The 15,765-nt window shown below is 41.3% G+C and overlaps 1 protein-coding gene across 2 annotated transcripts in view; it reads right to left on the minus strand.

The window, feature by feature from the left end:
* The window catches only part of mpp7a (MAGUK p55 scaffold protein 7a), a 114,712-nt gene that overhangs the window by 11,085 nt on the left and 87,862 nt on the right, over positions 1–15,765 (minus strand). Inside the window, exons 12-16 of one of the 2 annotated variants that reach the window (XM_072378194.1) lie at positions 14,461–14,481; positions 14,338–14,361; positions 13,623–13,655; positions 6,190–6,360; positions 846–926 (exon numbers count right to left, since the gene is read on the minus strand). In XM_072378194.1, the coding sequence (XP_072234295.1) occupies positions 846–926; positions 6,190–6,360; positions 13,623–13,655; positions 14,338–14,361; positions 14,461–14,481 (330 nt within the window). The remainder of the gene's footprint in view (positions 1–845; positions 927–6,189; positions 6,361–13,622; positions 13,656–14,337; positions 14,362–14,460; positions 14,482–15,765) is intronic. The other variant, XM_072378195.1, reaches the window with a different exon arrangement.

The raw sequence follows: 15,765 nt of genomic DNA on the forward strand, positions 1-15,765 counted from the left end.
ACCTAAGCAAACTAAACTGGAACAAGTGAACATCCTTCATCTGAAGTGATTATTGTGATTTGTTTCTGGGTGCACCAGAGTACTCTTACTGCACTTAAGTTTCTCTGTGAATGCGCTTCCAAAGCATTCGTCTTGGTGGACAGAAGCACAGGAGAATTCTTGGGAGTAAACAGGATCAGAAGAGTGAAGAGGGAGGCAGCTTATTTCCGTGGCAACACAGCTGTGATGTCCCATTCGGTGTTTAGGAAGGTCTTTCCTCCACAGAAGAGCTCACAGACAAAAGCAGCTAAATGCAGCTTGTTTTATCAGGCACTTTGATGTTTACAGTAAGAGGTGCTTCAGTTACATTATTCATACCAGACATTTATAGGCAAGAAACAACGTGTAACACGTGTACAAAACTGAGGACGGCTATTCAAATTTCTGTCAATAATAATTCCTGAATGACCATTTTCTTCTAAAGAAAGGAACCAAATCTCAAACCGTGGACGAAATGGAGCAGAAACAAACATCTTTTGTCATTCATCTCACTTCTAAAGTTCCCCCTTAAGCTAAAGTTTGGTCTAATCTAATCTAACATCCTTACTGATTTAAAAAAAAAAAAATTCACTTGTTTTTATGCTGTAAATTTTATGCAAAATGTGCCATATTAAACATATTGAGTGGAGCTTGTCTCATGATCCATCTGGCTCATCTGTGCGAGTGCAGCAAACCCAAAAAGGCAAGAAGGTAACAAAAAAAGGTCTCCGACTGACCCTCTGAAAGGTTTAGGAATGGAACAGAACATGTTAAATTCATGTAAATACATGTGAGCATATTAAGAACACATAATGGGTTGAACTTACGTGGGATGGTTACACTAAAGTGCTGGGGGTCACAGATCAGCAGTTTCCTCTTAAGTACATTCATGCCGACACCTGTGGGTCCTACACAAAAACCAAAACAGGACACGCACTGTGAATATGCAGAAAAGGAGGAGAAGCAAATTCTAATTGATAAAGCAAGTGATGCCTGCAGGACAAGGTTCTGAATTGTGTTTTATTAATCCTACAAAACCAGTTTAATGCCAGTTTTTATCCATGTGCTTTTCCTCGTAATTGGAATCTCAGGAAAAACTGAGACTGAGATTACACGATCCACTAATCTCAACAAACTGATCGTGTACTTTATGAAGTGACGATGTAAATGTACCCAACTCATTCATCAGAATGAACACCAATGTATCGCTCTCTCTCAAAAAGAAATCCACCACAAACGCGTTAAAATGCCCAGAAAGTTGCGGCTGCTAAAATATGAGAGACTAAGAAATGAGTTTAAAAGAATAAAGTCAACATAAGACTTTAAATAGGTCTGCCTCGAACTGTAGAAAACATAAGAGATATGCTGTGACAGGCAACATAATACTAATAGGAATGCAAATTTAGGAACCATTAATAGAAAAAAAATTAAATAATATATCGCAACATACAGAATCACACCCGCCTTTAATTAAGAGTTTTTTAACTATAGAATAAAAATCGTCACGCTGAACAGGCTACATACTGCATAATATGGCTCTCTTAGTGTGTAATTTAGCCTGAATGAGCCTCTTATTATAATTAGCCTTTTGAGAAAAGATGCTTTATCTAAACACTATTGAACATCTACAACATATTGATTATTAAGTGTTTCACAAAGCTGAGTATCCCTCGCCAGCCTTTCCCAGGAGCCAGCATGGAGAAGCGGAGTACCAAAAGTCAGGAAATTATTTCATATGTTTCTTTGAGAAACACTCAAGATGGATTTCTTTTTTTTTTCACGTGGAACCTTATTGCAAAACATTTTTTATGCTTTTATGAAAGCTTCACATTTTCCCCCACCTCTCCCTTGCACCTCCGTCTCAGTTTGTATTCACAGACAGCCTAAAAGCCATTTTCAGTGAACTAACCGACATCTGTGTCTTTCACAAACTGGACAAGACTTTACAAGTGCACGGCTTGGAGTTCCAGAGATTCACCTCGGCTCCGTGTGTGGACAGTTAGAAACAGAGTTTGATTTGGGCTTCGAGATTCCTTGCATGCCTTTCGTTCTGGGCAGGCACTACAGTCGCATCAAACTCTATTGGAAATTCATTATTCCAGGCAAATGTGTTTAGCAGGCCGCTCCTCTAAAACAAACGGACAATGAGTTCACTCACTGTTGTGGATTAAATGGAAAGAGAGGTAGATGGGAAGGGAAGAAGAAAAAAAAAGGGAGCTCTCAGTAGAAATAATGCTCCTGTTTCTTCTTGTGCCATTTTGGTGTTATTCTAGATTTAATCTAGTGTAAAGGAGGATGGTTTTGCAGTGATCTGCAACCTGATAAATTGGTGTGGACATCAAGGCTCTTCTAAGTACAATCCTGGAACACTGGAAACCTTAATATACAGACAAATTCTCACCCGGTGCGGATGCTCTCCTTCTGCACGCAGCAACACAAGCTTAGAGTCCTATTGTGGGACTGCTGGAAGTGATAAAAGCTGTTTCCTCGGCCTGCTTGTCGACACTACTGTTAAACTTAAAAAGTCCTCTTTAGAATGACAACGCAGGGCATTCTGGGCATTCTGTGGTTGCAGCTCATATAAACAAGCACATGCTCAGGCGAAGACAGCAATCAATCTTAGCTGGGAAAAGACGCTTTTCAGTAAGAGAAAATAGTCCGAGAAGCTGAGGCCTGGGAGCTTGGGTGATTTATTGAGATGAGGAAATGGGGTTCAGTTTGAATTTGTTTCCGGAGCGCAGGAGGAATGCTGCTGTGCTGTTTGAACATGGCTCTGGGCTAATGTTGTTCTAGGTGCTGAAGGTGGCAGAGCATGGTAATAGAGGATTTTTATGAGCCCTATCACAGTGGTGCAGACAGTCCACCCAACAGGCCACAAACCTCTGCACAGACTTGTTTGCCTGAACCTTAGAGTGGATATCGGAGTCTTGGTGCAGTCCTGCGGGTTACCCTTGGTATGGCTAACGACTGCAATTCTTCACACTTGTAAAACCATTTTCGCTTTGTTCATGGCTCCCTTGCTTGCCACTTGCGATATCAATGATACATGTCAGCAAAACCTCTTCAGAATAGCGATTAAAGCCTATTCCAGCTGTACCACCGCTTGCCAAGGAGGCCCAACAGGCCCACCACCAGATCTTTTACAAGCAGAGGCAGTGCTCTGTTCCACCATCTGACCTTACACACAGCACCTCTTTGTGCATTGTTTGTTTTTTAACAATGTTGCAATACAACAGCAACATTATAAATCTGAATGCTGCAATAAAAAAATTTTAAAATAGTACAACTCTCACACTTTTTCTGGACCGAGCTGCAGTATTTACATTGTGTTTATGTGTTTCTCTCTCCTTCCTCCTGCCTCTCCCCGTCCTTGCACGCCGCTCTGCCACTAAAAGTGTCAGACTTCATTACCGCTCTCATTAGAGAAGCTGACTTTAATAATGAGAGCTAAATAACTTCCAGGCCAATTGGGAAGCACATCTTGTGCAGTTTTTGCTTAGAAGCAGGACAGACCAGACCCGACAAAGCAGGGCTCTGTAACCGAGAGCCTCGACCCAGTCTCAAAGCTCATTGACTTCTTCACATCCAGGCAGGCGACATAACATCACTACTCGAGGTGCTGGCTTAACCGATACCACATTTAGAGAATGGCGGTGGTGGAGTGCGGCAACCACAGCTTATTTACAGTTCAGGTTTTCAACACGGTCAAGTTTTAAAAGAGCTCCAGTTGTATAAATTAGGTTAATTACACTCTGGATAAATATTCACTTATGACATATGTTGGGGCTAAACCCCAAATTATAAAACTTTTAATATATCAAAACCTTACTGTGACTTCATGGTGTAAAGTAACAGGGAAATGTGGAAATCTGAACAGTATTTTGTCAGGTTAAATAATCACATTTCTTTCAAAACCATCAGTGGTTTGGGCAAACTTTGCATACAGTATGTAAAAATATATTTTTATTGGCTTTTCTAAATGTGCAAAAGCCCAGATAAGCATCTTGATTTGTCTTTGAAACAGATCTTAAACTAAATTCGCCCAGTGCTCCATTCAAGTCAGAGGTGGGCAGCGGGTCATTCATAAATGGGTACTTTAAAGTTGCGCGTTTATTCTAACGAAGGACAGTGAAAAGCTTTGGGAGAGTGGGGTGTTTGATACAAAAACAATGTGTGGGGAAGGTGCTGGGCTGAAGAGTGGAAAAAGTACAGGGCTGAAGCCAAGCCAGGCACCGAGAGCTGTGTCCTGTCTGCAACTCCTACAGTAATGCAGACTTTACTTCTCTCAAGTACTACACTGACCTTCTGCTAAACCCTTTTCTCAAAACAGCAGGTAACTTCGATTTGCCCACATGTTAACAGCTGCAAATGAACTGCAACGAGAACAACACTCGCAGCCTAAAAAAAGACAAAACCAAAGACACACAAAAAAAACAACACGCTTGTCTGTTGGCAAAATGACTGTATGTTTGGATAACTAGCTTCATTCTGCTCTAAACCAGTGTTTAGGGAAAAGTAGCTCTGTTCTGCAAACTTTGTTCTCATCTTTTCTATAACATGATTTGACAATACAATGGAACACACGTATAAACTGCTGGACTGAACAGCTAAACCTTTTGCTCGAGACATGCAGCTTCAGCCACGGGTGAATGGCTTAAAGCCACGTACTCTTTGTGCATATTAAAGATCCCCCGACATAAACATGTTGTTGTCTTCCTCTAACCGAAGTCAGAGAACCACAGATTCAAATCAAGAAACTAAAACGAAGAATTTTGTCAACACTGGGCGTTGCATGTGGCATTCTTTTTAAATGAAAGGTTTGCTTCACTAAATTAAACAAAGAGCAGATATCATGAATGGAAAAAAATACTTTTCTCACGTACTAAACACACGCCCTTATGTGCTTCGAGGAATATAGTCCCGACACTAAAAAGAGTGGGCAAGGTTAGAGAGAGAAGCTTTCTAACGGGGAAGTTCGGACAAACCCAGGGAGAGTAAGAAGGAGGGTGAAAGGTCAAGAAACATAAAGCAGATCTTTTCTTGGCCCTCAGCTTCGTTGTGTGTGAAATTGTCCACAGATTGTCCTCCAAATTGTGGAAGCTAATTGTAAATATTTACATTGGTGTGACAGGTGAGAGAGGTTCAGCATCCTCTGCGTTAAGCGAGGACATGCTGGCAGGAAAATGGGCCCACTAATTAGTACCGTGCTTGATGAAGTCCATGCTCTGTGTACCAAGGCCCGGTCAATCAGGCTAAAAGTACAATTCAGGAACGAGCCTGTGCAGCAAGGAAATGAGAAAAGAGTGAGACGCTGTTGCCTCTGGTGTTGGTTTCTAATTCCGTCACTGGATTTGTGAAAAATTGCTGCTGAAATACACCTCAAAAGGAGATGAGCAGTGAAACAGATGTTTGAATTCTCGTTGCTTAAGTACATCTCTTGCTTTGATAAATGGAAATATCAAAAAGAATCCCACTGAAAATCTGGGGAACAAGTTGTTCCATCTTTGTCTGGGACATTCTTGACATATTTGTTAAAACAAAACCAAAAAGGAAAATGGGGAGAAGCCTTGGATTCTCTGATGCTACACTTGGTCCTGACAGAGATTTAAATCTTTACTGGTGCATCTGGCGAAGTATATTGTTCCACCGTTCACTGGCAACACTCGTCTTCCAACCACAAATACATAATGAGAAACCGCTAAATTCATTTCAAGACCTTGGCACGTTAAAAAGCTCTTTGGAAGGCTTAGTAACACCCGTTGCTGAAGGCAAGTGGTAACAATTTCAACGGCTCAAACAATGCAAAGGACATTGAGAGTGAGGCGAAGCAAGTGAGAGCACTAAATGTGACTGATTAATAAAGAGGTCTGCTCTGTCGATTCCACGGAGTGCTGAATTAAGGAAGAGGACCGCTGGTGAGCCCCCACGTTTCAAAGCTCATTTCCGGGTCAATGGAAGCCAAGGCTGAGCCACTTGGAGCTCCTGGAGCAACAACAATCTGAGTCACAGTCCTTTCAGTGATGTGTATATGTGTGACCATGCTGGGAGGTGAGGATTTTCATTAAAATCTGGGGTCTCTGCAGCGCCAAGTCTAACAGCAAAAGAGCACGAGGTAAGCAGTGACATCAGATAGTTTGATCATTTCTTTGAATGGTTCGGCTCTCTACTCACCCACTAAAACCACGAGCCGGTGTTTCGCTCCACCCTGCCTGCGATAAGGGGCGACCTCCTCATACGTCGGAACATCAGCCATGTCGTACATCTCGCTCTTCTTAGACTCGTACATAGACTTGTTGGTCTTCTTGTCTCTCCTGCTCAGGCGAAAGCTTCTCCTGAAGCCAGCTGGAGGTCAGCAGAAAATGAGAGAATAAAGCAGAAAGAAAAAAAAAACAAACCTTCATCTACAGATATGATACATGAAACTCTGGCAACAAAACTGTGACTACGCATAAGCCTGCAGCTGTGCACTTCGATTTATGCTTGTTACAACATCTTGGCAAACACCTTCGAACAGCTTGATGTGCAGAAATTCATATAATTTTGTGCAGCTCGGTTTGATGAGAGCTATCTTTGCTTTAGGTGAAAGAAGTGCAGCGCAGCGCTCAGCCAACAACTTTCCCTGGATGTCACACGTTACTCACACTTCCCCTGGTGACATGTCGTATTTCTAGGAGACTAATGGTGAGTGGTTCAAGTTTTTTTTACATTTTTACTCATTTTGTGTATGCAAAACATTATTTTTGTTGTTTAAGGATCTTGTGGCTACAAAAACACTTTTATTGGGTGAAACTGTAGGAACTCGATGTTCTAGTGAGTTGTTTGATGTATCAGGCTTTGATTTGCAAATCACTCACTGTTGCAATTGCCAATGCAGATGAGGTAAGCGTGTGACCACGTGTGCCATTTAGTAAAAAGAAGCATCTTTGAGCAGGTCGCTCTGCAAGCTGTGACCTCTAATTGTTTTTCTACCAAGCCTTATCCTCTGACTCCTGTGGCAAAGGCTTCTTCACATTCTCATCCACCAGTGCGAGACGTGATCTTATGATCAGTGAGACGTTAACCCTTTATTTTCAGAACTATGGCTTTATATTCATAGCAGATGTTGGTTGAACCTGAAAAGAAGCCAGCATGTCACATATCCTATTTCTGTTCAGCGGAATCAGTTCTGAAAACTCAAAGATGTGATGCAAAATTCCCCAAAAATATTAAAATGATGAAGTGAGAGAGTCGTAATATCGACCTGGTTAATACTTTCCACAACATTTTCAAACCGCTGCGGTGCAGAGCAGACAAACAGCAAAGAGAGTCTGGATTTTTTCTCAGCTTGTTCTTTTCCAAATAGTCCCTTAATAAGGGATAGAACTGCCGGCCAATGCCGAGTTACAAATTAAACACACTGTAAGTCAAGGGGGAACAATTTTAGTGATTTTGAATAAATGTGTGCATCAACAAGAGAGAGCACACGTGCCCCAATCCTGAATATAGTGTTTCACTGAACATTAGGGATAGACTTTGTTCCATTGTGGGCAAGTTGTGGCTTCAGTCGTCTGTGCCATTTCTCCTGTGGTTAATCAAGTCATTCAGCACCACCCCCCCACACCTCCCACCCAGGGATTATTACCCTCTGCCACACAGTGGAAACATAAACCGATCATCTACATTTCTCCTGTAAGAAGACATAAAATTGTAACCAAAATCCACAAGGTTGACATCATTACAATAAACATCAAGAGTATAGTGTTGGTGATATCCTATTGAAAGTGAGCAATCAGTTTCTGAGAGTTCAACCTGAAAAACTCAAACTTGGGTCAGTCCTTTAGCTTAATATACACAGCCTGATCGCTTATTAAGCTTCAAGTAAAACTATCAAAATGTCATCAACTCCGTCTGCCAAGCTGACATCTCATTGGCTCGGGGGACGGCCTTTCCACAGGGTGGGCAGGTGCAGAGTTTTGTTCATCTCCCAGCTGAAAGAGTCTTAAGTAATCTGGTATTACAATTCACTCGCCTTGGCTTATTCCAAGTATTGAAGCCAATTTCCCTTTACTTCTCTGTTGCTCTGTCTGAGAATAAATAAATGGACGCCCTTGCAGGAGTAAGGAGAGCACCCTTCTCCAATTACTTCATCTTCTGTTGATGGAGACTAAAGTAGACAGAGGGGATGAAATTACCATTATTCAGAATTGAAGGTCCTGTTCAAACGCCAACATGTCTGTCAGGGGAATGATTTGAAGGACTAAATCAAATTTTGTTGACAGTCGACATTATTGTTTAGATTTTGCCCAGCAGTGGCAGAGTCCTGCTGTGTTTTTCAGTCTTTTGTTATGGAGTTAAAATGTCCTTGCTGAAGTTCCACAAACACACACATACAACTGTTTAGAAGCTGCCTTCAGTCCTCCCAGCCCATTTTCCAGTCTGATAATGTCTTATAGCCACATACAAAATTTGGCAATACAAAAATTGCTACAGTCCTGTATCAGTGAAAGAAATGTCAACCAATATGAAAGTTCTTAAAGTACAATGCAACTCAGAAAGACAGAGTGATACATTTTCAATTGGGGGGCCTGAAGGCATAGAACCCTGAGAAGGACAAACGCATGGGGGCTTCCCTACATCACGCGTAGGGGTTCAGCAAAATGACAAGACGGAAAAGATTAGAAAATGAAAAAAAGATTCCTGCTTTTCACAAAGAAAGGAGGGAAAAAAAGTGAAGCTCAAAGGAAAAAGCTCACAGTGAAACCACCTGTTGTAAGGTCCCACTGGAGTAAGGGCCGCTGTCTCTGAGTAACTGTGGGAGACTGTGCTGACAGCTCTGATGCCATCCTGACCCTGCTTAGCATTGGCCCACTCTCCTCTGGGCTAACGGAGACGGCATCTTTTGAATAACCAAGCATGGCAGCTGGAAATTAAGCAAGTATTATGCTCTTGGCTCTACGCCACATGCTGCGGTTTGACACTGTAACACCTTGTCCAGTTTGCGGGCAACAAATGTGGGAAGCATTACCAGCTTTCTCTGCCTTATTATGCCATCAATATTACCGGCTTGGTTGGCATGAGGAGGTCACATAATAGGCAACATTATCAGTCATTATTACAGATAAAACATGCCCAGATTTTTAAAGATCTGACATAATCAGCAGTTGAAAAAAATATGCAGTGAAGTCACATAAATGTAATGTGGGCCAAAATGGTTTGGAGTAAATTTCCTTCAGCTCAAGGAGACTGCATGAAAAAGAGATGAGAGCAAAAGAAAGAGCAGAGGAAAGGAGAGGATTGTGCAAGGACATCATGTGAAGAGAAGGAATTGGACGTGTTCATTTAGGTTTCCACTTAGGTTGTGAAATATTTTGGCTATGGACAGTTTTATCTAAAAATATAAATAAAATAATAATAAAATTTCAAAGCACACCTCTGATTAGAGTCAAGAATGACCTTTCTCTCTTTTTCAGGGGCTAATATCATTGTAAATATTTAGGTGTGTCTTTAGCTTCGTGTGCAGCTCCATCAGGCTGAGGTCAGGTGGATTACTCTGATAAATCTGGTGATTTAACGGTATCCCTTGGGTTCACTGTCCTTCTGTACAGTGATGTGCCATCACATCACTGTTGCATTTGACTCGAATCTGAGATCATTGTATGTCCTCAAAAATCTCAGAATTTATCCAGGCGCTTCTGTTTTCTGTCATATCATCAATAAAACTAGTATTTGCAAATGTAAGTAGCGCGTGCCCATGCCAGCATACTGCCTCCATGTGTTTTACACAAGATGTTGTATGCTTTGGCTCATGAGTTGTTCCTAGCTCGCATGATTTTTCCTTCTCTTCGCTTAAGCTTCATCTTTCCCAAAAATGTTCCATTTTTTGGAAAAATGGAGGAGGGGTAAAGTCTAAAATGATCTTTTCTAAGGCTTATAAATGCTTTGTCTTTCCTTAATGTAACATTTTATGGAGTGTGTTCCTCTTTTGGCTGGATATTATGTAGTTAACGTGCAAAGAAAACTTCCATCCTTCATCTATCGCTGTTATCTTTCATGGACACAAGGGTCCATCTACGCTACTGAGCTCTCACTTTCCCTTCAAGTCCCCTTCTGCTAAGAATTAAGTTTTTAACTTTCATAGAATGTTCATAAAATGAACAAGTAACAAGAAAAATCATGAGCAAACTCATCCACCAGTGCCATAGCTGGGCATTTCTCATTTGAATCTGTGGGGCACCACCTGTGAGCTGAGGCAGCTCACAGGCAGCCTAAAAGTTCCACAAACTAATCTTAACAACTTGCGAAGTGAGACTTTACAGTTTATATGAATGCTTTGCGAGGAATGAATGAAAACTAGAAATCAACAAGAAAGGAGAAGGGAGAACATTAGAAAGGAGGAGGAAAAGTTACTTGGTGTGTTTTGGTCTTGTTGGCAGACCTGATGCGTTCTGTTTATAGCTGTGATAGAACAAAATAAAGTTACTTCAGTTTATTTTGAGACATCGTAGCGTCCCATAAAATATTTCATACAAGACATTGCTCTCCAAACTTCATTTTTCTAACAACTGCTTGGCAAATTTCCCCCATGAACAGATGGGTTTTGGCATTTAACTAACTAGAAGGTTCCAACCAGGAGTCATCTCAGCTTGGACATTCCCCTAAAAAAAAATAAAAAATTCTGGTTCCACTGCAGTTGCACGCAAACTGTACACCTGACCCGAGGGACACAGTCTGGGCCTGGGATGGTCTGAGCCCTGAAAAAAGATGGTTCTGTGTAAGAAGAGTAGTTCCAGAACCCTTCCTCCATCTTGGATGTGAAAACCCAGGATTTGCACCTTGAGCTTGCATCCGTCATAGAACTGTAACATGAATATGTTTTGGTAAATGCATGAAAAAACAAAAAAATATATGAAATCATCGTTGAAATATTTCCGGACCCATCTCTATGTATTCTACAAATGCTCCCCCCCACACAACTGCAACAACAGGCATCTGCAGAAATGATTACGGTACAGTAATAAAGTGAGCTCCATGACTGATCTTAGGATATTTGATTGCACCAAGCATCTGTTTTCAGCAGCAGGCTGGATGTATGGTATAGTAACTATAATGAACATTCAACACAGCAAGTTTCAGATGGGTTTTCAGCCAAGTGATGCACTTTGCTCCTTCAATGAGTTTGTGTAGAATTCAACAGCGGTGAACTCTTCCAGACTTCTTTCTGGGGAGTACACATTCTGGGAGCAATTTCCATGATCCCTGCACTAAGAATTTGGAAAATGGTACCCAACCCAAGTGTTATCGGCTTAGATGGTGGAATAGTGCTCTAGACCTTTGGCTGCGAGAGGTCCATTTGTGTCAAGTGCTATTTGTTTTTCCCCTCACTCATATCCCACAGCTCTTCGAGCTTTGGAATATCTCGTCTCAAAATAATGCTGTATGCCTTATGTTTTGGCCAAGGATTTTCTCGTAGACACACAGGAAAGGCTGCTTCTAAAGGACTCCTTGAAGCCTTTATCAACAAGCGAACCAAAAGTGCCTGTGAGTGCCAAAAGTCCTCAGACAAAATGCCTGTTTTTCCATGAGTCTGATGTTCCAACAAAGACGATACCATACAACAAAGGCACGAGGAAACAAAGTGCCACTTAAATCAGTGGAATGATTGTTTCCACTGAAAAAGGAGCTTTTCGTCAAACCGACGTATTACTGCTCAGATCATATCCAAATGTTTGATATTTATTCAGTTGTGTTTCATTTCAACGTTCCAGCAAGATGCCGCTGCCTTTAAGCTCACCAATTCTTACATAGATGAGTAGGTGAGTCCAACAATTGGATTTGCAAGCAGATGAACTCATTTCATTTAGAAAAAGGTGTATATCTCTCTTTTTTCTCTAACTTCCTTAATTGTACTGTGACCTACTAATGAATATCTTATCAACTATTAATTTGCTGTTTAACTGACCAAACTCACACTGAATGGATGTGCAATGTGGGACATTGGGAAAAAACAAAGGGTCTCATGCTTCTTCTTAAACCTACTTTGGTGGTCAAAGCTTTTCTTCGAAAGAAAAGTTTTGGAAGGAAATAAGTCTGATGAGAAGATGTCCTGAGACAGATGTCCTCCTCCTAAGTTAAGTTTTACTCTTGCTGGCTCTAAAATCAAGTGCATTCTGAGTACAGATATCTGCTCACCCCCAAATAGTGCTCATGGATCCTTTTGGCAATGGACCTTACAGACGTTGCATCACTGAGAGAAGCATGAAGGGAAAAGTAAGCAAAAACTAAGGACAACAACTGCCTGCCTGCGCCTTCCGACCTCCTCCTTTATTTCCCCATGCAACCTCAGTAGCATTGCAAAAGCATCTGTAGGTTCTAGGATTTCAAACTTTTAAGAACAGGCCAATTTTAAATCATACAACCACATCCAACAGGCTGAAAAGCCATGCAGCAAGTACACTCATAGAGGAGATGTTATTATAACTCACTTCTTTTTTCTTCCTCTCCTGAGGGTCTCTCATTTCAGTTAAACCTCGTTCTGGGCTGCTGCAGTCAAGAAATGCTGCTAACCCACTTGAGTGTTGGATGCTGTTTGGGCACCAAAGAGGAAGAGAGGCTGAGGTCAATGACCTCATGGAGGGGACAGGGTGACAGTCAGGGCAAGCCTGACAGAGAGAGAGGAATTCAAAAAATAAAGGAACAGTGTTTGGCACAGCTGGGCCTCGGGAAGTGACCCTGATTGAGTTTGGCAGAAACAGCTCAAACTTAGTATTTATAAACTCACGTGCACTCTGGATATCCTGTGAAGTCTAATTTGTGTAGAAGCCAAGCACCTTTTGACCTCAACATCAGAATATTGACAGAACAGGAAAGAAAGAGAGAGAGAGAGAGGACTAGAAATAAAGAGAAATTGGCAAAGAGATGAACTACCAGATTTGTGTATGAGCCAGCTAGGATGGCCTGCGGTCATCCAGAGGGATGCTACCATATGATTTATTGGGAAAATGACAGTGGTAATGAAAACACGACGGGGACAATTTCTGTTCATGGCAGGGAATTGGAAGCAGCTCTCTGGAAAAGGCTGCAGAGCTAAAGGGAGCCATGGTAATTGTCGTCAAGTCTGACCAGGACCACATCAACAGGACTAGTCCCCAAACCTCCAGCATGGAAAACAGGCTGTTCTTTTGACCCAAATCCATCGGGAAGTATTCTCAAAGATGTCTTCAGATCTACAGCTGAGGTAAAACAGGATAACTAGAACTTACTGAATTGCCACGACTGACATGACATGATTTGCCAGTGCAGTCATGCTGCCTGCAGAACTGCTCTTTATTTCTACATGAGTCCAAGTTGAATCAGTCGTAATAAGAATGCTCCACGAGTTAGAAAAATGGGCCCCCAACAATATGAGAAACAGGTTACTAATTCTCACTGGAACAATTGATCTGTGTCCTGTGGAACACATGACACCAAAGGGCATAAATGCTGATGTATAAAGGGAGAAAAACAAGGATCGGGAGAGGAACGATGGAGAAGACAAGTCATTCTCTCTCCACTCTAAATGCAACAATGAAACAGCCATACCAGGAATGGAGAGGACACATTGGAAGAAAAGAAGATGAATCTCTCACCTAAGTGGAATCCGCTACTATAGTCAGCTTCCTCTGGTGATGAGAAGAAAAAGAAAGAAAGAAGCCAGAAGAGAGGTACATCATCATGTTAAAAAGAACAATCAGACATGAGAGAAACAGGCACCCATCTTTTTTTGCCATGTATCAAAATAAAAGCACAAGTTCATAAAAGCACACAGTTACAGATAAGATCACAGATATGTGATTAGTTGATGTTTATGCCGTTAGCTTTTAGTTTTTAATGTAATAGCCACAGACGAAGGGAAAAAGACAAGGAAGGTTTGGCCCCTGCCAAAGAGCAATGTGAGACATAGAATACAATAATACTAAACTAAACTAAAGTAAGCGTCGGCTAACACTCTGCTACATTGCTACTTGGCCTGGGCTTATGACGGGATGATTCTTCACATGATACAATCTTCCATAGAACTGACATGTTAGCAGGTGAAAGATGTGGTTTTGTAACAGCTGATTAGCTTTTTAAGGATAAAATTACCATGAAATCTGACATGTGTCTTTAATTAACTTTGACATGAGAGGACTGACCAAATGAAAGCAACTAGGATGAAGAGGGAGGGGTGTGAGGTTCATCTTTCATTGCACACAAAATCCATAAAGGGGGACCAGTCACAAATGATTTCACTGTTTAACTGTGTGTTGCAACACAAACAGCAAGTCAGTAAAGCACATAATGGATATAAGAGACAACTAGTACCTTGAATCTCTGCAGCTGTAGGTGCTATAGAGGCAGGGAATGAGCATTAGTTCAATCTAGAGAAAATGTTAGATTTTAAAAAGGAAGTTGAGGGAGAAGGCAAGAGAATAAGAGGAAACCTACCAAACTCTACTGCCACATCATCTTTGAAAAGCAAAACATACGGCAAAAAGAAGAGTTAAAATCAGAACCTCTCAGGGGAAACATTCTAAAATGACTGGAAGCTTGCTGGTGTCACACTCGTATACCTTGAGGCTGAGTCATTTCTTGCACGACATTGAAATGGATTCAAGTCAACTGAAAATTCTATTTAGTTTGTGTCAAATCTACAGCTCTACAACTACACAGTGAGCCACACTAGTCTAAAGTCACTGCTACTGTGACAAGTAAAATCACTGTACTAAAAGAAAAACATCTCAACTCAAGGTCCATTTATTTTCTTTAGAGAAGCAACTTACGGTGTTGATCAAAGTAAGGTTTCTACTCAGGCTATGACAGCTAACAGCTGAGATAGCTTCAAGACTGAGAAAAACCAAGAGTTCAGATTTTTTTCTCATACAGAACACATCACAACTCGAACAAACATTCTCATCTACAGCTAAAACATCTGTTTTGCTAAGGAACATGTATGTTCATTGTTACCTAGTGAGACAAAATCTCTGGTACATGTCTGTGGAGCATCCACTATAACTTCACAGGAAGAAGAAAGGAAAAAAATAGAGTCAACCTAGCATTCAGACAGGACTATAGAGCTCAGATCAATATGTTGAAAACAGAAGAAGAGGAGCATTCAGAACATTTTGACCTCTGAGTTTTAAAGGCGGCTGTATCTTATAGCGAAATATTTCAACCACATTTAAGGTAGCTTTTCAATTCACTCCAGATGTTCATGAGTGCCACTGAAACATTAAAATGAAGATGATTTCAAAATGGTAGCTGAAGCAGGCTCTTGTGTGTGTTGGTTTAATATGCTGCGAACATTTGGAGGCATTTATAGATGCTTCCTCCCCTTTAAGTGTTCCCATTTTGGCTAAACAAGGTTAAATCAAAACATACATAACACCATCTACCACAGCATGAGGCTCACCTTACACCACAGCTCTCATTTCCCACACTACGCCACAGCTCAGGGATGTCACAGCCAAAATGAACGACTAGCCATAACTGCAGTCAGAACTGATCATCGTAAAGGCAGTTTCAGGTTGGAAACGTCAGGACGGAGCGCGGCGACTGGTTTGATGTATAGACCAAATGTGTCTGCCTTTATCCGACATCTTGTTTCGCATGTTCACATCAGTTTTTTTCACGGATGTCCTCGTGTTGTAATGTGACATTTTAAGTTGAACCAGCACCTAAATCAAATTTAAAGTAGGATGTGAGGTAATTATAGAGGGGGAGGACAAAGGGAAACTTGAAAGAGCAAACAAT

The sequence above is a fragment of the Leuresthes tenuis genome, unplaced genomic scaffold (genome assembly GCF_036924035.1).
Source record: "Leuresthes tenuis unplaced genomic scaffold, fLeuTen1.0.hap1 SCAF_24, whole genome shotgun sequence".
NCBI classification, from domain to species: domain Eukaryota; kingdom Metazoa; phylum Chordata; class Actinopteri; order Atheriniformes; family Atherinopsidae; genus Leuresthes; species Leuresthes tenuis.